Here is a 24,179-nt window from a genome sequence, read left to right as displayed (position 1 = left end):
TCAAGAATGTTCGCTGGACTCCAAGCGTCCCCACCCACGGTCTCACTCAGGGCCCCAAACCCAAGGGCTGAGACCGTCTGCATGGCCACGGCCCAGACGAGGGAGCCCAGGCCGGGAAACGGCCACCTGCGCAAGGGCACCTGGTGAGCAAAGGGCAGACCCGGGATTTGAACCCAGCCCTGACTCCAGAGCTGAATGCGGCGCTTGCCCCACGCTCTGCCCAAAGCTCCTCTGCGGCTCTCCCGTCGCTGGCACGGAGCCCGCCCTGGACCTCATGGCGCAACTGCTGCCCACCTGCCACCTCGCTCCTCTCCACTCGGCCCTGCGCCCTTCACCGGGGCGCCTCAGACAGGCTGACGGCCAGTTCTCGGGCAAGACGGAGACCCGAGGCCCAGGGGTCCACACAGCAGGCGAGGTCCAGCAGGGCAGCAGCGTGCACCCACCATCTGCAGCCGGGGAACCCATGCGTTTGCTGGAGGGTTTCACAGAAGCGGGCTCCTGGGCCCGCCCCAGAGGACGCCTCCTACATTCCCAGCCCCTCGCCCCCAGGCCCTCTCCTCACCCGGAGCCTGGACTCGGCCAGCTACAGAGGACGCTGTCTTTCCACCTCCAAACAGGCAGAGAGGCAGCTTGCAACCAGCAGACAGAACCTCCCTCCGCTCCCAGGCCCCCAGCCAACGTGAATGCCAGAGCAAGGGGAATTCCAGGCGCGGCCGAGGCCTCTCCCAGCTGGGCCCTGTCCGTCAGGGCCCGTCATCCAGAGGGCAGTCAGAAATGAGGGTGGCCCCCCTGGGGGTGCACCGCAAGCAGGCAGCAGCCCAGAACCCGCAGGGACCACCTCCTTTCCCCAGGGCACTGTCGACTGCCAGCTGGGGCACAGAGAGGCCCACAGGCCCTGCCGTCCGGGGGACCCCTGGCCCCCCCCCCCAGCCTCAGCCACACAGCCACCCGAGCCCCCCTGGAAGCAGCAGCATGGTGCCCATTCCCAGCCAGGGGCCACCCCTGGACCCACGCACAGCAGGAACTCTGCCTCCTCTGCATGGGGGCAGGCGCTCGCTGCGGAGGAAAGACACAGGACAGGGACCGCTGGCCAGAAGGAGCTGGAATCGCACTGTCCCTGCCACGCGGGCCGGTATTTCTGAGTGGTGGTGGTAGTGTTTGCAGCAACAGGTAGGGTTAGTCCCTTGGCCAGAGACTGTGCCAAGGATTCAATGAACTAACAAAGTGAAGTAAGTGCCCAGCTCCAGGAGGGGGCAGTCAGTAGGTGCCCGATCAATGCCCACGAAATGAATGCAGGAAGAGCAGGCAGGAGAAAATAAGGACCCTCCTCTCCCCACTTCATCAGGCCGAACCCAGGCCAGCAGAGGAAAAAGGGCCTTATCCAACCGCCACCACCAGCGCACAGGAGAGCGGGAAGACAGACCTTTGCCAAGGCGACTAAAACCTTTGTCATGAAGCTCCAGGTTTCAGCATGGCCCACCAGGACTCAGTTTCTCCTGCTGGGGACTGAATGAACCTACACCTTCAGCAACTGAAGGGCTCCCTGCTGAGCAGGTGCTGGAAGAGGCAGAAAATGGGACAGACTGTCCAAGTCGACCGGGGCGGCCCGTTCGGCCAGGCTGAAGGAGTCTGCCCTGCAGCCCACTGGCCCTGGAAGCAAGAGCAGGTCTCCGGGTCGCAGAGGAGAGAACACGGCGCATGAGCAGGCGACCCAGGAGACGCAGCTCGGGTCCCTCTGTGCACAGGGTAGGTGACCTCGGGTGAGTTCCTGCACCTCCCAGGGTTCGAATTTCTCCTCTGGGAGGTTATGTCAGCAGACTGGAGATCTTGTTCTCCGCAGCCCCTGGTCACCCTAAACAGAACACGGTGAAGCGTAATCCCAAGTGTGCCCGCGGGAGGACAGGCTCCATGCAGTCACGTCCAACCAGGTGGCTGATGGTGTGACAGGCACTGCCAAGCGAGGTCAAAAGGATCAACTGCTCACCGAGAATCCCCAACATGAGCCCTGAACCGAAACTGCATCTCCCCTCGTGTGAACCCCAGAGGGATACCACGTGCCAAATCCCAGGAGGGATGGGAAGCCAGACAGACCCACAGGATGGCGGGGGTGCAGGGCCACATGAGCACCACCCCAAGACCACAGGCTGAATAAAACCCACGGCTGTGCGATGTCCCCCACACACGGGCCGGCGCTCCCAAGACCTGGTCCGGCAGAAGCAGGAACTCCCTGGATGGCGTCCACAGCAGGCACTGCACCCGGGCAGTGGCACCTTTCAGATCCTCCTTCGCTGAGACATGGCAGTGGAAAGTTTCAGTAGGTTCATTCCACTCCCGAACAGGAAGGTCCCTCATCCCGCACTGGGGGAAGCAAGGTGCGCATGGGGCCTATTCCAGGCCTCGTATCTCAATCTCAGAAGCACAAGTGAATAGACGCTGAAGCTTGAAAAAATACCAATGTGGAGGCCCACCCCTTCTCTCAAAGATTCTGATGTAACGGGTCCTGGATGCCACTTGAGCATCCGGGTGTCTTTTTTTAAACCTCCCCAGGTGAACCCAGTGTTGAGAACCACTGCCTAGATTCTAGCAACTCAGAACAAGGTCGGGTGGGGGACGGGGGGCAGGGCCCCTGTCCACAAACTCCTCAGGGACAGAAAGGGCTGCCAGAGCCAGCTAGGCAGGTCTTGGTGGAGATGCAGATCCTCACCCCAGCCCCACACCCAAACCAGGATCAACCTGCAAAGAGCCATCTGCCTGAGTCAGAATGCAGGGACCCTGCACCGCCCCGGCTGGAGTGTACCAAGTCCCCACACGCTAGAGGCTGTATGATTCTGTTTAGTTACTTGATTACTTCAGGCATGTAAACAAAATGTACTATTGTGCAAACCTGGGGTGGCAAGCACCACCAAATGATTTACTTTGAGACATTCTGAATTACAAGTGCAAACAGCAAAATGCCGAAACCCTTCTTAACAATCTCTTTGAATGGAAAATGGAATCTGAAAAAATGGTGACACTTCTAGTGGGTGGCCAGATTTATTTCCAGTTTCTCCCAGAAGGTCACTGGGAATAATTCTATTTTCTCGTGAATCTGTCTTTTGTAAGGATGAAGCAAAACATTTCAGTCTTCCCAAGGGAAGCAGTGCCTTCGGTCCTATGGTAGAGACAGAATCCAATCATCCCTTAAAAAAAGAAAACGCTATAGGAAAGGGAGGGGCAAGGGAAAGAGGCAGTTAAAACTTCTAAGTTTCCCTGCAGCGTTAACAAGACTAAACAAAATTTATGCTTTGAGATAAAACAGAACCCACGGTGCACAAGGAATGATAGCACAGCGCGTACAAAGCAAGATGGGCCTGGCCTGAGCGGCCAGCTGCGTGGCCTGGGGCCAGTTACTTGGCCTCTCTGAGCCTCAGTTTCTTCTGCTGGAACTGCAGGATGGCTTCGAGAACTACGGAGTGTATGCCAAGCCCCAGGCCCAGGGCAGGCCTTCAAGGACCAGTAGGCCCTTCTGTTAATTCTTTGAACAATCCACATCCATTTCGGCTCTATCCAACAGCACCCAACTTTTCGTGATCCTGAATCTTGGGAACTTGGGAACCACAGTACCCCTGTGCAGGAGAATCTGTTTCTTTGTTTCATGGGAGCAGGGATAAAGAGCCAGAGCAGTCAAAAGTCAGCCTGCCCTGCATTCTGGGGTCAAACGGGCTGTTTACCAGAATTATCTGCTTTCCCCTTCTCAGAGTGGCTCCGTGCCCCTCCAGGGGAAAGGGTTGCCTAAGGGTTGCTGTTTGGGTGACATTCCTACCAGGTCCGGACAAGCTGCCCCCATCCCCCCTGCAAGAGGCAGATTCCCGCAGCAGCCCCCACAGCAGGAGAGGAGGAGAGCCCTTCAGGGAGCGGGGGGTGCCTGTCACACTTCTCCATAACCTCTGACGTGACGTGAAATTCTACAAGGTAGACCCTTTGAAATGCAAAATCTTCCCAAGTCCTTCAAATGTGTTTTTATTTTCTTGGGTTCCTAAGGCTGCTTTCAGACCCACCCATCAGCATTTCCCCCTCTCAATCAACTCACATTTAACAAAAAAAGAAGAAGAAGAAGAGGAGGAGGAGGGAAAAGGAGGAGGAGGAGGCGGTGGCTGCAGCAAAGACGTCTCTGTTTTTTGAAAAAGCTCTAGTATCTCCAGTGGCTGCAGGCGGAAAAAAAAATCTTGTCCTCAGCTCCAGCCTCCTAGCATCCCCTCCTCCAAGACACCCTGAGGCCAGCTTTCCTCTGGAAGATTCCTTCTCCTAACCCGCACAGCCCGCACTAACTCTGCTCCTGCTCAGGTCTCCAAGACCTTTCTAGAGACAAGAATCTGGTGCCCTCTGACCCGAGTTCGGGAAGGTTAAGACAGGCACCACCAAAACCACAACCTGCAATTTTCAAAGCCCCAACCTTGATCCAAAACTGTGTGCACAGAAGGTTTGGATTAAACATCAAAGAAGAAGTTACCTTAACAGAAAGTTGTTTGGCAAAGAAAATTACTTCACCATAAGAAGAACCCTAGGGGACGGTAAATTGCTTTTGAATATAGACTTTTCAGTGGCGCGGTCATTAATCATGTTAATGTAAACTGCGCTAAAACAAAACTTTTCTAAGGCAGTCTCTGGGCACATCAGCATGTCTAAGCCTCTGGGTTTGTTTCCAAAGTTCACATCCCGGCACGCAATGGAAACGCAGTTAATGGGGTCAGCTATTACCATGCAGCCCGCGACCTTGGGCCATAATAAAGGTGACTCAGCCGTGGAGAAGGAACCCTCGTAAAAGTCAGGCAGGAAGCACACACAGAAACTAACCGGACCAGGAGAGTCTGCGATTTGGGAGAGGGTAGTCAGTCACTGGGCACGTTTACACAGCACTCCTCCCAGGACGGGGAGGGAAGACCGTCCCCTGCCAGGGCCCGAGCGGGAGGGGGGGGGCGCAGAGCGGCAGCTGGACAGGCGAGGAGAGCGGTGCCCAGCGGGGTTAAACTGCACTGGGCCATGTGCTTTTCGTGCTGGCAACAAAACCGGTTCTTTCAAGAGAGCAGACTCTGACAAAAAGAACAGCTGCAGCAGACCCAGAAGCCAAGGGGCAAAAACCTCAGAAAAGCCTCGAGTTTGAGACTTGTCCCGCACGCAAAAAAAAAAAACCCCAGAAAATAAAGCCACCTCACCTTTGAGGTCTGCGAGGGCTCATCTATGCAAGCGTCCCCCTGGCCGGATCAATGAAAGAGATCCCCTCCACATCTGGTTCCCATCTAAGACCGAAATTTGTATTATCAGCATCGTACATAACAAACGATGCCTGCAGGTTTCTTTTATTACACATCAGAGAGGTGTGTGTGGTGGCGGTCAGGAGCCGGGTGGTGCTGATCTGAGTATTTGCTTATTTCAGTCTTTTTTTTTTAAGGGCAAGAACAAAAAGTTTTCCATACAGTATGAAATTCAAAAAGTCACACTGCCCGGATAAAGCATCCCAGGAACCACCTGACAGTGGGTCTGGCTCTCCATCTTCGGGGCCCCGCGCATCCAGCAGTGGGCAAGAAGGGTGTGCTTTTTAAAGAGCAAGGCCAAGATGCGCCAAAGTGCTCTGGGGCGTCCTCTGCTGCCGGTTCCTGGATTTTACACGAGGCTCCCTCCTCGCCAGCCTCCTGCAAGGGAGGAGAGCTGGCCTTTTCTGTGCTTCGGTCAAGTGCCTGCTCCCTGAACCCACTTAAAGGACGCCCAGCCCACTGAGCTTCTACAGAACTGGGGGGATGGAGGGGCCAGGGGACAGTAAAGGAAGCAACAGGGCACAGAGAAAGACTAAAATAGCCTAAGAAATAACAACAGGGCTTCCCAGAAAATGTCAAGTTAGTGTAGCTACCAGGATGTCGGTCGATAAGGCATCTTAAAGCTCTTCCAGAAAGAACTGTGTGAAATTCCAAAATGCTACATACGAGCGACATACCCTAAGCGGAAAACAGAAGGGAGAAATAACCAAAAACATTATCAAAAGGGTGGCAAATGCTCTCTCTACTCGTCCTGCCAACCTTGGAACGTTCAAGTTCATTCTGCAGCACTGGGACTGCTAGCTTTGATTTAAAACTTATCTTCGATGTTGAAATGGTGGCACATCAATATCACCTTCTCAGGAGAAAATTAGAAGTCCTCAGCAACATTATTTGAACCGATCTTAAAACCATTTTGTTCTTTCAATGGGGCATTTGGGAGAAAACCACAAACCTGCCCCAAACCTCTCCATTTTCCAGATTGGGGTAGTGCCCTGGGAGCTGGACCAACACCCTCCTGGGTCTGCAGGGACACTGGCAGCATCCAGACCCCAGCCAAGGGCAGACATAATAGGGTCAAGGACTTAAAATCCTGAACTTAAGACCCAAGCCTCCTCCCACTAACAGGGGCCTATCAAACAGGACAAGTAGCTGTTCTCTGCTTATCTAGTTGTCTGCAGCTAAGAGGAAGGATAAAAACCTACAGATCTGCAATTCAGTATCAGAACTGTAACTAAGATAAGTTACTGTTAAGTGGATAAATTAAAGTGAAACCAAAACCTGGCCAAGTCAGAAACAGTGAATTTCACCCAGGCTGCTAACTCCATTCCTGCCCAAACCCTCCAACCGTGGCATCTTTTAACCTGGAGTCCAGAATCTGGAGCAAGGAGGGATCCCCCTCCCAGCCGGTGGGAACTGCTGGGAACACATATGCTAGTATGTCATTTGGAAGTCTGCTAATATGTTGTAAGCAGCACAAGACGCTTGCCTGGCTTCCCAGGCCAATAAACAATGCCATTCCAACTCCTACAGCAGTCAACAGAAAACAGTCCCTAGTCTCCACCATCCAACGATTCAACAAACATTTGTTCCTGTCGAACCACCGGCAGCCTGGCTCTATCTGCACCCGCTTCACAAGGCGAGCCGGCGGCGGCGGTGACGGCGGCACCGATGCCCTGCCCAGGGTCCTGGCCCGGAACGGAGCCGGGGCCACTTGCCCAACACCGAGTCCGGAGACTGTAACGTACGGAAGACTCGGAGTGTGGCCTATAGGAGGCAGAATCCCATTCATCAAATGCTGCAAAGAGCTGCTCTTTGTTCACCGTCGTCCCAAGTACAGTACGTGCTAACGAACCCGGGCGGTCAGATGTAGGGAGCCCGGCTTCAGGGGGCGTCCGGGGGCAAAGGACTCCAGCAAGGCGGCTAGCGCGACTCACCGGGGCTCCGCCGCCCTGTCCTGAGCCACCAGCATTGTTCCGCAAGCCTGCGGGTGGGGGGGAGGGGGGTCGCTGGTGGGGGGGTTGGGGGTGCAATAGAAGCCACTTCGGTCAATGCAAATCGAGGGCCCTCCCCAGTCTCGGGATGTCCTTACCTCCTCCGTCCCCGCCCCACCAAGTGAAACCCCGAGAGGGGAAGCTTACTCCCACGGGTTTGCAAATCAAGGGCTGGCAAAAATGTGACTCGACCAGTGTGCCCGTGCGGGACGGCCCTTCTCACCATGTGCAACAGCCACGCCGATGCCCCCCCCTCTGCAAGCCCCCTCGCAGGCCACCCCACCAACTTCGCCCCCCTGGGACTGAACGCCCCCTCACCGGCAGCGTGACCGCCCCGGCCGGTCCCGCAGCCGTGGAGCCCGCCGCTGCGCGCCCGAATCCCGGGGGTGGCGGACGAAAACTTCCGCGAACAAAAGAGTTGTCTGCAAACGATGCGGGAAGTTCGAGGCGAGCGGGGCCGCCCGGGTCCTGCGGCTCAACGCCTTCCCCGCTGCCGCGATCCAGGGCTCAAGTTGGGACGCGGAGAGGGGAACAACCCCCCGGGCGCAGGCGTCCCTGCGCCCGCCCCGGGAAGCGCAGACTTCTCCGCAGGGGCCGGCTGGCTCGCTCCCCTGGCTGCGCTCTGACAAGTCTCATGCCTGCACCCCAAGAAACCACCCGAGCCAACACGAAGCAAGGAGGGGGGAAAAAGGAAACCAGCAACCCAAAAATAATGAAAATAAAGACAGGCAAGCCAAGCCTCCACGCGAGCGAGGCTCCCCCCAGCCGGTGCGGGGGCGCACACGCCAGGGACCTCAGCCCCGGACCAGCCCCCTGGCCGCCACCCGCCGCCCGGGGGTCGCTTACTGTGCGCGGCGGGACGCTCCGGGCGCGGGCCCCGCGCAGTCGCCGCCGGCGCTCGCCAAGTCGTCCGGGCTGCCCGCCGCACGTCCGCCGCGCGCACGCTCTCCAGCCGGCGCCGAGCGCTTTGTACCGAGCGGCTCCCAGGGAGGAGGAAATCGACTTGTCACTTCCTGAACTGTTTGCAACTCGTCCCTTTAACCGGCCCCGGCCGGGCCGCCCGCGCCCGCCGCCGCCGCGGGGCCGCCCGAGCGCGGCTGCGTGTCGCTGGGACCGGCGCTGTGCGGGCGGCGCCGCGGGCCCGGGCGCTCGGCGCGGCGGCGTGCAGGAGCCGGGCGGCGTGCGGCGGCGGCGGCAGGCGGGTGTGCAGTGCGCGCAGCCGCCGGTGGGCGGGGAGTGGGGGGGGCCGCGGCGCGCCGCCGGCGGGGCTAGAGGGCGTCCTGCGAGCTGAGCCTCGCGCCGCTCGCCGGGATCGCGCCCGCGAGGGCCCGGGAAGCGGGAAGTGGCCCCGGGGCCGGGCCGCGCCGGCGCTGCCGCCCCTGCGGCTGCCCGGACCGGGGCCAGGAGCCCCCGCGGGCGGCGGAAGACGCCCCCTGCACGAACCGGGACTAAATCCCTGGGCCGCGTGGACTTCAGGCGTCCGGCTTCCGGGTTGTTGGGTTTCTGAGGTTTTAAAGAAACGACCGTTTCAGGGGCGCGCCGGGCGGCAGGGGCGGGGGTCGTGTTGGTTGTCACACTTCGGGAAAATAAAGCGCTAGTTTCCTAACTCCGGGCGTTGATCGCAATAAAGGAATGTGTGCTTCGGAAGCCACGTCCCAAATATATGCAACTGCGAAGGAAGGATTTGTGGTTGCTAAGCAGAGGCAGAGCATGTTTGGTTCTGTAACTTAGGATGTTGACTTAAGTTCAGGAATGCAACCCTGATAGAATAAGCAGAGTATTTTCATTGTGCAGCGCACCTGGGGGAGGGGACTGTTTCCCAGTGAAGTGAAGCCGTAGATTTCCCCTCTCTCCTGCCTGTTGGTGTACGTTATTTTATGGACCTTGTATCCAAAAGATTTTTAAAGAGAAGGTTTTTAAAAAGAACTCCCTATGCCTGTTTTGTGTTCTCCTTTGCCAAAAAAACAAAACACCTCATTACTTTACATGGATTGTGTCTGCCCCATTTGAATGGTTCTATTCATAAATCAGGAAACTTTTTCTGTTGCTTCTAGGAACATTTAATTGGTTTTAATCCAACGTTTCAATCCCAGTATCAAACATAAATGAACAATTAACTTTTTGAGCTTGTGTGCACTTGGGAAACTATTATATTTCATGGCTACTGCTGAAATATTTCAGTTTCTCGTCACACTGGTCCTATTCTTTTTCAGAAGACCATGAGCTAACATCTCCTTTCACACTAATCGCAGCTCACTCCAGTGACTTCTGCTCCAAGATTAGGATGGATGGCAAATCAGAAGGATGTGTCCATTCATTCAAGTAGACGATGTGGGGCAGAATCCTACGAAAGCCAGAATGAACTGATATGCAGAATACGAAGATACTGATATCCTTACCCACTACCACCGCTTTAATAAGGGCCAGTTTTGAGAGGAGAGGAAACCAGGTCTTCCCAGGCTGAACAAAGAAGGGCACCAGGGTAACTCAGGGTGCTGCTGCACTTCCCCAGTGCCACCTCATCGTCAGTGTCACCTCCCCCTTGGAGAGCTTCAAGGGTATAGTTTAATTTACTTTTTATTAGGAGGCCTAGAGTGACTCCTGCTGGCAAACATTCAGTTTATTCCTTCAATTACCAGTTCATCAGGTCAACTTAAAAAACAAAATGCAGGGTTCCCAGGCCTGGAAACAATTACTGCAACCATTATTCTTGTTGCTTTCAGGGTGATTTGCGTCTCACAAAATTCTAAGGATTGTGGGTACGGCAAGCTCCTTTGCCCAAAAGCCTCCTTTCCAGCCTAAAGCAGCCTGTTTTTCTGGCTCAGAGACTTTATTATATTAAGAACGTATAGCCCCAAAATACCTGCTTAAAGAACTGTGCTAACTAAACAATGAATAGCTATTTCTCATTTACGTAATTTGAATCTCCAAAAGCAAAAATATACACTTTAAGGCCTGTGTCACTTATCCTTCCATACTATAAAGCTCGTCCCACATTATGTAGTAAGTCCTATAGATATAAAACACCCTCACTGATTAGGGCTATACTATTAATACATAGTTCTTTATTATAAAAAGTCCTATCCAAAAGGTTTCTGTATTAGAGTTTTGCTCAATTCAGAGGAATAGATATAAACTCAGCTGAACTCTGGATTTAATACAACACAAGCAGCAATCAGGGGAAGGAGGGATAATCTGTCTACCTTTGTTCAATCCTAAGAGGTCAAAGCCAAATCAACACCAGATTTATAGCACAACCAGATGCCTAAACACAAATTCATAGGCCAAAGGGGAAGGGTCTAGTCGAGGAACTAGTATAAATGGCCCATAGGTATGGACAACAGGGTGGGGATGGACTGGGGGGTGGGGGGTGCAGGGCAACGGAGTGCAGCAACCAGGTGGAAGTGGGCGGAATGGGACAACTGTGATAGAACAACGATAAAAAAAAAAAAATGGAAAAAAAAAGTCATAGGCCAATTTAGGAACAAATATATAAGTAATCTAAAAATGAACACTTGTAACTCTTCCATTATAATTAACCAATACTGATCTGGTTAAACCACGGGATACCCTGGGAAACATCAGACGTGGAGATTACATAGAGTCTCACTCCAAGACCACTATGTGGAACCCAGGGATGAAACCCAGCAGTGCTGGCTCTCCCTCTCCTGGCTCCCCTCAAAGCAGAACCAGCAAAGGGAGGAATGCATCACATGTCCACTCAAAACTGCCTGGGAGATTTAAACAGTACCGTTCTCTGTAGAGAGCTCCCTCATTCCAAGTTTAGAGCTCTTAAGCAACAGGAGACAAAAAGGGTGTACTTTATTACGAAAGGGTGTGATCAACTATAACTTGTATCAACAAGCTAATAAAGGTATCCACCTAAGCACATTTGTGCAGAGGAGGGTAAAGGCTGGGTTTTGATATGCGCTAAGAAGTATCCTAGGTAGTTAGTGGGTGTTTTATTTTTGTGCCTTTAGAACAAGATAAATGTGATATTCAAACTAAGCTTTGAAGTTTGAGGAAGGACCAGGCAAGATTGTTCAGTTTTTCCTGTCAAATCTATCCGCACCTTTAGTTTTAAAAGGGCTCACCACTAAAAAATGATAAACTAGCCTGTCTCTGAGAATAACATACTCTTCCTAGGCGAACAGAGTCAGCGAACAAACATCAAACGCGTTACACACGGAGCCCAAAAGCAGTGTGCAGATGTGTGTGTGTTAACGCTTTTGTTCAGTCTCCAGAAGCCACCGTGCCTCTTCCTCACCACTGTGGAATTAAAAGCCAGTCAGTCACATTTTACACTGTCCTTTCTGCATCTGAAAAGATCCCTTTAAAAACAGAATCTTTTAAAATTTCTTATAATAGATGATGGGAAGGCATATACAACCAAGTTCACCTGAAGCATTTTCAAAGAGATTGGCTACTGAAAACAAGTTAGCAAAATACACTTCTTTGGAAAATATGGGAAGTTTTGATTATAGATGGAAGCTAAAAAGCTGCACTTCCTATGGGAGCAATTTCTTACATGGATCTTACTGAAAAAAAGTAAGTTCTGTAATAGTCCCCACATCTATGATGGAGGGACAAGTCATCGCCCTACCTATGTGTGACACACTGAACCTTGTCCCTTCCTTTCTGTGTTTTATCTCCTGTTCTGAAACCTTTCCTCTGCTGTGTGTGTGTGTGTGTGTGTGCGTTCCGTATCTATACACACCCATTTTATAAGAGGTACTTTGGTTCTTGAAGACAAAGTTACTTTTTGATTCAGGAACTAAATAAAACAAATTTAGTTTTACTGAAAAATAACCACAGCATTAAATTTAATGACGCCAGTCTAACTCCTTTGACATGAGAGTTGAAAGCAGTTTGAGGGGATCGTCCATGGAAATTAGCACGTGTGAACCTGCAGAGCCTTGCGACCAAGCGACTGGCACCATTGCGGCATGAAGCATGCCAGCAGGGGCAGGACTGTGCACCACAGTGTGCGGGTCCTCAGCCTAATGCGTCCTGAGCACAAACCCTCATTTCCTAGTTGGCAGGTGCTGAAAACAGCCAATGTCACGCTTGCAACTCACTGGATGGAAGAGCTCTGGGTAAAGTCAGCTACAAAGAAAAGAGCAACAGTTAAAACTTAGTTCAACTTGATATTCCTTTTTTTTGCTTTTGCAAAGTTAATAGTAGCTATCGGTGTTAGGTGCTACAAGAAAACATAAGCCATGAAAAAACAGGCATCGAAAAGTTCATGCATGATAAGAAAAAATAAATGTAATGAGGGCTTTTCACTATCAACATTCAAAGTTACTGGTTTATGTAAAACTTATCAAACCTATTTTACTATTTTAATACCAACATTCATAGGCATAGTTACTTCCTGGCCTTTTCCTGATCTATTTATGATCTTAGCTGAAGTACTCTAATTAGCATCACGGTAAACATGACTATTCGCTCTAGCTTGCCCCAGTTACTCCACCAAAAACATAACTAAAAACAAGTTAAACATTTTCATATTGCTATACACTGAGTTTAATCTAGAAAATATTTCAACAGCACACCCAGACTAAGTATGTGTTATCTTCAAAACAATTTCAATTTTTTCCTTAAGATAGTCTTCCGCAGAATTCAGATTTAGCATTGGAGATACAAGCACAAACTTTTAACTTAATTTTTCTCTTCTGTCAACTATCTGCCATATAAGTCACCGCCTCAAGAGAGATCTATTTTTAACTCGTCCCTGGTGAGATGCTTAAAGCTGCGCCTGCGCTGCCCATCCCCACAAAAAGGAAGCCAAGTGAATTTCATTTTCATTAGGTAGCGAGGAAACTGTTCAACTAGATCTAGTTTAAGATGCCACAGAGTTTAAATTCCCAATTTGAAGACTGAAGCTTTTGGATTTGAAATCCCAAGGGAAAACAAAATCAGTCTCTGGCTCCACTGGGCAGAACATTCCTGGGAGCAGTAGGAAAAAAACATTTGCCCTGCACATTATATTAGCCTGTGTATTTCTTACCTCTCCTCGGCACTTTGTCAATCCTCTACATGAACCAAAAGCAAAGATGTTTTGTGATGTTTTGTTTCATTATATCCATTACTGCTTATCAGAAAAGCATTATCATAAATGAGGGCGCATACGAGGGGCTGCCGCCCGACCACCTGCATGGCCGCGGGCAGATGAAGAGACTTCTGGCCAAGATGGAAGCGTGGGTAAACACGCTTCACTGCCCGCACCAAGACAGCAAAAATTACAGCTGAACTAGAAAATAAACATTACACAGATTCGTCAGAAAATTGAGCTGTATGGAAGCCCGACAACCAAGGATTTAAAGAAGCCACATTCACCCAGATGGGTGCCTTTTCTGCAACAGGCCACATTACTAAGACAGGGAGTCAAAGCAGCCCGACCTAATACAGAGAAACAAACACAGAGGGGCTGCCAAATTGAGGAGACAAAGAAATATGGCCCAAGTGAAAGAACAGAATATAACTCCAGAAAAGAGCTAAATGAAACGGAGATAAACAACCTATCAGATGCAGAGTTCAAAACACCGGTTTATCAGGACACTCAACTCATTGGGTAGTACAACAGCATAAAAAAAGACCCAGGCGGAAATGAAGGTTGCATTAAGTGAAATAAAGAAAAATCCACAGGAAACTAACAGTGCAAGGGATGAAGCCAAGAATCCAATCAATGATTTGGAACATAAGGAAGAAAAAAGCGTTCATTCAGAACAGCAGGGAAGAAGAAATAATTCAAAAAAATGAGAATAGAATAAGGAGCCTCTGGGACATCTCCAAACGTGCCAATGTCCGAACCATAGGGGTGCCAGGAGATGAGGAAGAGCAAGAAATTGAAAACTTATTTGAAAAAATAATGAAAGAAAACTTTCCTAATTTGGCAAAAGAAATAGACATGTAAGTCCAAGAAGCACAGAGTCCCAAACAAGTTGGACCTAAAGAGAACCACAAGACACAGCATAATTAAAATGCCAAAGGTTAAAGATAAAGAGAGAATCTTAAAAGCAGCAAGAGAAAAGCAGAGTTACCTACAAAGGAATTCCCATAAGACTGTCAGCTGATCTCTCAAAGATACCTTGCAGGCAAGAAGTATTCAAAGTGATGAAAAGCAAAGACCTACAACCTAGATTACTCTACCCAGCAAAGCTATCATTTGGAATGGAAGGGCAGATGAAGTGCTTCCCAAACAAGATAAAACTGAAGGAGTTCATCATCACCAAGCCAGTATTATATGAAATGTTAAAGGGAAAAAGATCAAAACTATGAACATTAAAAATGGCAACAAATGCACAGCTATCAACAACTGAATCTGAAAAACAAACTAAGCAAACAAGCAGAACAGGAACAGAATCATAGGTATGTGGATCATTTGGAGGGTTATCAGCTGGGAGGGGGAGGGGGAGAAATGGGGAAATGGTGCAGGAATGAAGAAGCACAAATCGGTAGGTACAAAATAGACAGGGGGATGTTAAGAACAGTATAGGAAAGGGAGCAGCCACAGAGTTTATAGGCATGACCCACGGTCATGAACTAAGGAAGGGGACTGCTGGAGGGAAGGGGGTACTGGGTGGAGGGGGGCAAAGGGGAAAAAATTGGTACAACTGTCACAGCAAAATCAGAAAATTTTTAAAATTTTTTTTAAAAGAAAAGGATTATTATATATGAGAAGTTGGCCCGAGCCGGTGTGGCTCAGTGGACTGAGCCCTAGCCTGTTAACTGAAAGGTCGCTGGTTCAATTCCCAGTCAGGGCACATGCCTGGGTTGCAGGCCAGGTCCCAGACTGGGGGTGTGGAAGAGGCAATCAATATGCCTCTCTCCCTCTCTTTCTCCCTCCCGCCCCCCTCTCTGAAAATAAATAAACAAAATCTTTAAAAATAAAAAAATAAATGAGAAGTTGGCTTGCTATTTTAAATACTATTTTATAGCCCCTCTTCACTTTCACAAGGAACAAAGAACAACAAAAAATCTTGATCCCCACCAGGTTATTCAACCATTGTACTGCTGACCTATCTAACTTAAGAGCAGTGGTGCTTTGATTATGTTCTGCCTTAATGACTTACATCATATTGTACTGACCTCATCTCCACGAAACGTTTTAAAAATCGTTCAAAGACAGAGGCTCTCTGTGGATGGCCAGACAGAGGGACACTGGCCTGGCCATATTTCTATAGTCACACTAAGCACCGCAGGACCTGAGATATTATTCCCTTAACCACCAATAAAATTGTTACATAATCAAATCTGAAAACCGGATGTTTTCAAGACTAGCATCAACAGCTACGTCACGGTCCTTTACACGCTATACTGCCAGTTCTAGTGTCAGCTAGGGTCTAATCAGATAAACTTAAAGTATTACCCAACATCAAACTTTAAATGATTAAGTTTATTTACTGATTCTAGAGGGAGGGGGGAGAGGGAGAGACATCAACCTGCAATTCCACCACCCATGCTTCACTGGTTGCCTCTTATTATTCTTTGTTGATTTTTAGAGGGAAGGAGAGAGAGGGAGGGAGAAAGAGAAAGAAACATCGATTTTTTGCTCCACTTATGTATACATTAGTTGATTCTTGTATGTGACCTGACCAGGGATTGAACCTGCAACTTTGGCACACTGGCAATGCCTTACAATGAAAATAAATCCATTAACTCAGTGGCACCGAGGGGTAAAGTTCTAAACAATCCAGTGAGAAGCTCCAGTGAGAAGGGTCCTTGGAGAACATGTGTGCTAGGAATCAGGTAAGCTGCTTCACATGGATTTTTCTCATTTAATATCCATACCCCTATTATGTAAAGTCTACACAACTGAATTGTATCAAACTGCCCCAAAGAAATATGCTGAAGGCAAACCAACTTTAAAGAGGTATACACTATACATCGGGTCCTCCGCGAGCCCCCTCCACATACTCGGATTTCATTCTTCCGGGGCAGACTGACAGTGGCCCAGAGCAGATCCATGTACTATGCTCAGGCATGGGTCTGTGTGGCATGAGGAAGCAGGGGTCTCCAAGCGCTGAGACTTTAGAGGAGCCAATTAGGTCACCTGTGAGTGTGTCATCCGCGTGTGTTTAAGGTAAAAAAAAAAAAAAAGAATCAAATTAGGGAGATCCTTGAGATGATCACAATTTTGCCTAGGCCCAATGTTGACCTTAATCTTTCTATACATAAAGGAGAAGTGAACTCATCAATCAGATGAATATTTCTGTGTTTCTGGGATAAAACTTCTCTACAGTCACATGAATACAATCACTTTGTTCTCCAAAACATAGTATTTTTAAAAAATCAGCCCTGGCTGGCGTGGCTCAGTGGATTAAGTGACAGCCTGTGAACTGAAGGGCCGCCAGTTCAATTCCCAATCAGGGCACAGGCGTGGGTTACAGATCGGGTCCCCAGCTGGGGGCGTACCAGAGGCAACCAATCAGTGTTTCTCTCACATTGATGTTTCTCTCCCTCTTTCTCCCTCCCTTTCCCTCTCTCTAAAAATAAATAAAAATAAAATCTTTAAAAAAAGTCTTTAAAAGAAATAATTTCTCTTTGATATTTATTCTTCTACTTACAACAGACGTTCAACACAAATGATCTGTCACTATAAAATGAGAAGAACCAAAACAAATTCTGTTGAAAATTAAATCGTGAATCAAGTGGACTCAGTAACAGACTGCTCTCTCCCTCTGGCTATATATGGTCTTTACCACCCAGAGACGCCCAGAGGAACCCTCGGCTCGCCAAGGGAGCCCACCTCTGGAAACAGCAAGCCTACTGCGCAGTGGGGGCCAAATATGGGATCCCCCACCTAGTTTCATCCAGTTAATTACTTTTTAATTAAAATAATAACCTCAACAACTGGCACTTCCAAATACAAAAGCCGGTGGGATTCTGTCCTATCTCCTGAACAAACTACATTATGAACGAGTTGACCCCACTGGCCCTCTTCAGGGACCCAGAGCGTTCCTTCTGGACCGGCTGGGGTTTCCAGAGAGAATCAGCTGACTTGTGTGCCTGCTGTGACTGCTCCTCAAAACTCAGCAAGCATGATTCTCCTTCAGAACGCCGGCATCAAAGCAGCGTCCCCGAATCACAAATGGACTCCAAGGGTCTGTTTATAAATAACACGACGAAGTTTTCACTCACGATTTCAGGCCTTTCTCCCGCGACTTGCAGACAGCTCCTAAGTCAGCCCATTTATTTTATTAAATACCACGTTATGATTTTCCCCGCTCACATTCCAGCTCAGCTTCTTGTTGAGGACATGGAAGGAAAACCTAATTATTGCTGCTTCAGTGCATCTAAATTTATTTTGTTGCCAAAGCCAGCAGTGTAGGGGCTGGATGCTGCCGCAGACAGGCGGCCGGATCCGGAATGCAAACTGCTTCCCTCTGCTCTCCCCTCCCTCCCCGCCCCTCCCCGTCCCATGGTTGGAAATCATCTTAACGTGTTCCATCCTAACATTTTTTTTTAGCCAGGATGTACTAAAATTAGTGGGAACAAAGGACTGACATTTTCACGGTAGAGGAGGGGTTGGAGGAAACCGTGGACTGGCAGGCAGCACCTACTCTATTCTGCATTTAGCCTTTCCTCTGGACTAGTCCCCTTCTTTGGAGCGGTGGGAAGGCCACAGCAGGGGACAGGCCACCATCCCAGCGGCACTTCTACTCGGCACCATCACTGATAATAGGAACTGCTTCCTCGGTAAGTCTGTTAATGAAGAGCAGTAAATACAGCTCACGGCCTCCTTATTCCACCAGACTGTTTCAGATTTCTTTCCAAGCTCCTCGGGTAATATTCCGGGTGTGCTGACTGCTGGTTCATGTGTTCATTCTTAGGTGTTTGGGAAAACAAATGTGTTAGATTCGCTCTCCTTAGCATGCACAATAAAGATCACTTGCTAACATATCATTTCCTGGTGCAGTATTAACAATACATGTTGAAAAATATAACCTAGGAAAGTTTATCAATTCTTCAGGATGGGCCACGTAAAAATGGAAAAGTAGGTTTTGTTTTTTTCTATCTTCCCCTAATAAACTAGGGCAGTAATTTGTAAACACTCCAAGACACAACTGACCTTTGGTTGTCTCTCTTACAATGGTATCAGCAGGACAAAATTATACTCTGCCAGCCTCTGCCTCTCCAGTTTTTAAGTTCTCGAGAAAAGCAGGATATTGATACATTCATGTCTTGAGATTTATTCCTAATGTTTTGAACTTGGTTTCCTTGGGCCTAAACTACAGGGCCACATAGTAACAGCTCAAAATTCAGTCTGAGAAGCCCTTCTAATGATTCTAACGCACTGTGTTGTAAAGATTTTTAAAACTCAGTACATACCGATTCAAGCTCTCCTTTTTTTTTCTGGTTACTGGAGCCCATCTTGACATCTAAGCTGGGAATGAATGATCTTTCAACAGCACTCCAGGGACTTTGCTAAGGTCATATTCAATCATTCATTAGGCTTCTTACCCCTCGCTTTTCAGCGTTCCGTTGTAGAACTGGTTTTATTCAGCATTTATGTAGCCTCTGGGTCTGGGTATTTGTCTGCTTAATGTTGAGTTTTATTTCTATGCCCCTAACATAGGAATCCATTAATTGACCAAAGAATTTCAAACTATTCTTTTCCTTTTCTAACAAATTGCATGGTGTGTATGAAGAATAAATTAGCATTAATTTTCTTGAATTAACTGTTAATAAAACATGCTCGTGTGCTCCCCCTTCTAAGGACACCTCTGTTTCCTGCTTAACCAAAGGAAAGGACAGGGTTTCCTCGTTTCCTCCCCCACCACGCACTTGCCCTTCACCTGTCACGCTCCTCGTCTCCCCCAGTCAGGCTCTCGGTAACGGGCCGCCCCTTCCAGGGAAGTGGGCTAGATCAGACGCCTCTCAGGGCCCCTGCACACCTACACACTCCATGAGCCAGGGACGGCTGCGGTGGGACACAAGCCACTTCCGCTCTCAGAGCAGAAGGCTGTCTCCGGAGCACAGTGCCAAACACAGCGCATCAGTCCCGGGTCTCCCCCCCCGCAGAATGCTGGCCTGGAGAGCAACTGCTTTTTCACAAATTTTGTATTTTTTCCTCGTAGGCTACGGGACGCAAACATGCACACATAAGTATATAAAATAAAGTTATTTAAGAGAACATAAACTATATTAACATAAATAGGGATACTCTACTTCCTTACATTCAGTTTAAGGAAAATTATTCCAAAGCCATAATAAAGACTCCTAAAGAATTAAGGTTTCCATTATACTCTGGATGAATGTGAATTAATAAGGCCAACATGTAGTACTGCTTGACGGTATCATAGAAAGTTAAAAGTAACAAGTGAATAGAGACACATTATTCACACAAAGACTAAAAACGTTTTGTATATGTTTACCTCCCATTCCCCCCCACCCAAAATAGAAAACCGCATGCTTATCACAGATGAAGAAGAAAGGGCACCTCGCTGCTAACACAATGGGGGTAAAAAATCATTCCACGGCAGTGTGAGCTTATTTTAAAATGGTTTTAATCACGCTGTCGAGGAGAGTCAGGTGTGATTCTCACGTGCCTCAACGCCGGTCCCCAAAAGCAGCTTCGACTTGTGCACCTGGCTTACACCACCACATCCTGAGAACGTCCCGTTCGTCCACTGGCGTGCCCGCCCGTTCGGACCTCAGACCCCTCGGACTTGCGCGGGCCCTTCCTCCGCACAGAAGTGGCCTGTTAGGCAGTAATAACATCATAATGAAAAGCAACACTTCTGTGCAGGCTCCAGAGAGAAATCTCGTTTGCATTTCAAACGAGTTTCCCCAAAATAAGAGTGTCTTTTGATGAAATAAAATTACAAGTCCAGCTTCCTACCCAGAGCAAACAGCGCTCCCTACATAGCTCTCTGCTCTCTTTCTAATGGCACCGTTGCCTCCCAGTTAGCCACAGTCCCATGACGTAGCAAAACCAAGCGTGACAATAATGTATTTATGACTTCTTTCAATAACCCGGTGACATTTCCTGACCTGGTTTTTAAAGCATAGTATTATCTGAAAATACCAATTTATTGTCAGCATGTTTGGAACTCCCATTTGTCCCGATGGCGGCCTCGGCGAGGCTGGCGTCCAGCAGGGCTGAGCTCTGATGAGAAGAGGTGACGGCTCCCTTTTCCTCACGTATCAACAGCTCCGTGATGCCCACCCCCCAAAGCCCTTCATCTCTGCAAATGGTGCAGACACACCCCCATGACAGTGACTCAGGAAGCTTTTCAACAAAGGCCCAGTCCAAGCTCTTAGTGAATCCAACCCAATGTCTCATTCTGGTCACACAGAAAATCTACTTTGTTAAGATTGGTGCTTTAAAACAGCGCATATTTGCCAGCTCAAAATTCTAAGGAAGTGTTTACATGCTGTCATATTTGAAGTCAAGGAACAGTAATGTGAAAAAGCAACAAAGACCAGATCTCCTCAATAAATTAAAATTGTGTTTCTATGGTTTAAGATCCTACATCTAGTTTGTAAAATCAATACAATATTTTTAAGTTTAATAACATTTTAATTGTTCACTTTTTAAATGTTAAAAATTAATCTTCTCAATAAATGTTATTTGTGTTTAAAGTTTATGTAAATGTCTTCAGTTACCCTGCACGAGGCAGGCAGTAATCTTCATGGTTGATTAATGTTGCTCAAAATCAAAGCTCCTTCCCTGCCCCCAGTCTGGGGCAAAAAATTTTAAAAAGGATGTAATGCTAGACTTATCACTGAGTTAACATTTTCAAACAAACAAAAATTCTCTTCATTCTGTAACCCAACAGGCTTAACAGCTAAAAATCACCAAATGTTATGTCACTTTTTTAAAAAGCTCACATGGTGACTCCGATACTAAAATATTAGCCCCAATACAAAACAGCATTAAATATTAGTATACCTCACCTTTTCAAAAATCTTAAGAAACTGTTTCTCTTACTAATGAGTCTCTAACTAGAATCCCTTTGTGCCTGTGTCCCTCAGGGCTCAAGTGTGTGTTGGATAAATGGAACTTGCAGCCACCTTCCCCTGAAGAAGGACACAACCCAGTTCCTGACCAGGCAAGTCCTCTAAGACAAGCAGGGAGATGGTGACCAGTAACGCAGGGTGACTCACAGTCTCGGGCCCCAGACCAGTGCTGTTGCAAGGAGCTGCAGAGCTCCAGAGAATAACGGTCCCCTCCTCCAACAGCATTTTCCGGGGGCCGGTCCTGCTTCCCCAACGGAACGGTGAGCGCCACCGAGGCAGGGACTTAGCACCCGGGAGGCGGAACCCGCTCACTGGGCTTCAGAGTCAGCCCCGGAGAAGAACGCTGCCTGCCCCGTGCCCTGCACTGCGGGCCTGGGGGCCATCGGGAGGGCTCGCCGAGCTGACACAGTGCTGGCATGTGACAGCGTCTCTGACCTGTCCCTCCTTCCACTTCCTATTTACCCCTCAGAGCGGAAAATACCATCGGCCACCAAGTACAAGCTAAACTGATATTTCTAGTCAACTGACATAGCTACTGACTTTGTTTAACTGCATACATGAAGGCTAGAGGGTTTTCTCAGATATTAGTTTTTTAAAATAACCACCATTCAACCAAAAATAGTAGGCTTATTATGATTCATAAATACTCTAATAAAACACTAAGAAAGCTGTTCTGCTTATTATTCTGGCCCTGGAACAGTTTGGTCAAATCTTAATAATTATATTCAATTCAATTTTACCAAGGCATGAAAGTCAAGAATACATGCTTTCTGAAAATTCATTTACTGCTTTAAACTTTTTAACTGTTCAGCAAGTACAGGAAGTTGTTTTTAGTTCAAAAGAAAAATATTTGCCTTTCAAATACAAAAGAACATTTAAAATTATTCCTTGTTGATCTCTAAAACCCAACCACGAACACGTTCATGGCTTTTCACATCTACTCCACATGTGCATCCTGTGTACTTACTACGCGTTTATCTGCACTTGCATTTCTGTGTCAGGCTTAGTTTGATGAAGGGCTTCTGTAAAAAAAGCTAATGGAATTTGTCCAATGAAAAGTCTCAAGTTTTTTTGAAAACCAGTGCTGCTACACTGCTTCCAGATCTGCCTCCAAAGCTGAACTTGGGTGTTGGCAGCTCTTCGAAAAGTTCAAATCCTGTCAGACAAAATTCAAATACTCTTATTAGGAATTAAATGCCACAGTTAACAACGTACTTTCAAATCCTTCATAAAATGACTGCATTTCACTGTATGACTTTTCCTTTCTACTGTGTGCGTATATAATGTGTACGCACACCCCAAAACACTTCGAACTGAACAAGGACCAGAAAAGACCAGTAACAGCTCGCAGAAAAGAGGCTTCCTTCGGCTCCACCCCCATTTCCCGCACTTCCTAGTCCTCAGCCCCTCAACTCTGCATCTCTCTCAGCCGACTTCACCTGCTCACAGGAAGCAGCTACCACATGCTGCGTTCTTACCTGGTATCAGGCACTGTGTGGATAGCTTCAGATGGAGTGCTGCCATTTGATCCACAGCACACATACGAAAAGGTTACAACAGAGGGTTAAATGACATGGGAACAACAGTGAATCTGTGAGATGAAAAGGCCTGGAGGTGGGGGGCGGCGAGGGCTGTGGGTGACGCCACGGCCCGTGCACTTACAGACATTTAAGTGGCGAATCTTATGTTATATACGTGTGTGTGTGTGTGTGCGCGTGTGCGCAAAAGCAGCTTTACAGGTGTGAGTACATGAAACGCAGTGTTTATTTCTGTATTATTTATGTCTTAATTATTGTATTATTTATCATTATTAATCTACTTTTGCTTACCTCTGTATTTTACCACAATTAAAAAAAAAAAATTTGTAACCAAAGATTAAGACCCAAACCAAACTACTGAAGGGTCTGCCAAGGAATTGGTAACTTTCAAAGTAGCACAGTATGGTTTTTAAAAACAATAAGTAAATGATATTCAAAAGTCCTGGGTTCAAGTTTCAGCTCTACCACTTACTAGGTGAAAACCATGCTGATCCAGTTACCTTAACCAGGATCCTCAGTTTCTACGCAAGAAGGCTGCAGACACCAATGCCCCTAATGCACAGTGACTTTGTAAAGATCAAAATAAGGTGATGTGGCATTTTCCTCAACCATAAAATAGGAAGGAAATTAACACAGAAAACAATGTTAAAAGGGATACATATTATTGTATCAACTAGTCTTTTATACTTTGTTTCATTATACATTCTAATTCATATACTTAATCAAACTTCAACAAATCTTAAGAAATAATTAAATACTAAAATGTTCATTAAAAACTGATCAAAGAAAACGTTCCAACTTCTGGCCAAGATGGAGGCCTAGACAGACACACTGCGTCTCCCTCCACAACTAAGAAGGAATACAACTACCTCAAAACGAGAAACAACCAGAAGTTCCAGAAAATCAAGCTGCATGGAAGTCCAACAAAAAAAGATATAAAGAAGAAATACTCATCCAGACAGGTAGGAGGGGCGGAGCCGGGGCGGAGAGGACGCGGTGTGGTGGCAGCAGCAGCGGCAGACCAGCAGAAAGCACAGTCACGTATTTCAAAAAGTAGATGGGACACCTGGGGAGCGCTCCCAGCACCAGACCACACTGCGCAGCTCACGGTTCCAGCACCGGGGGAGATCAAGCCTCATTGCTTCTGACTGTGCGGACCAGTGGGGGTTGGGGCGGAGGAAGAAACTGCCGGTCTCTCAGCAGAGTCCGCTTGTTTAAAGGGCCGTCATGGTCCTAGATCATCCGCAGACCCACACACTCTGGGAACGACAGCCAGGGCAGCAGCTAGAGATGTGCCAGTCCCATACGGAAGTGGGAGAGGTGCCTGGAAAAGGGGCGAGTGCTGGGCTGGCTGCACTGTTCCCTCTCAGACCACTCCCCCAAAAACAGTG

The 24,179-nt window shown here is 48.2% G+C and overlaps 1 protein-coding gene across 8 annotated transcripts in view; it reads right to left on the bottom strand.

Annotated features, from left to right (window-relative positions):
* The window catches only part of EEF1AKMT2 (EEF1A lysine methyltransferase 2), a 62,407-nt gene that overhangs the window by 23,712 nt on the left and 14,516 nt on the right, over positions 1-24,179 (bottom strand). The window contains exons 6-7 of one of the 8 annotated variants that reach the window (XR_016511259.1): positions 22,218-22,406; positions 12,135-12,388 (exon numbers count right to left, since the gene is read on the bottom strand). The exons of 1 other annotated variant lie outside the window; for it this stretch is intronic. Coding sequence is in view for 5 of the 7 variants with exons in the window: in XM_090278703.1 (XP_090134829.1) it covers positions 22,312-22,406 (95 nt within the window). In the remaining 2 variants the exon portion in view is untranslated. Of the gene's footprint in view, positions 1-12,131; positions 12,389-19,777; positions 19,989-22,014; positions 22,407-22,728; positions 22,842-23,433; positions 24,113-24,179 lie in introns of those variants that run through there. 6 more of the 8 variants (XR_016511258.1, XM_090278705.1, XM_090278707.1 and 3 more) reach the window with 6 other exon arrangements.

Source organism: Furipterus horrens, unplaced genomic scaffold (genome assembly GCF_987537825.1).
Source record: "Furipterus horrens unplaced genomic scaffold, mFurHor1.1.pri manual_scaffold_5, whole genome shotgun sequence".
Classification (NCBI taxonomy): domain Eukaryota; kingdom Metazoa; phylum Chordata; class Mammalia; order Chiroptera; family Furipteridae; genus Furipterus; species Furipterus horrens.
This window is presented reverse-complemented; position numbering and strand designations above follow the sequence as displayed.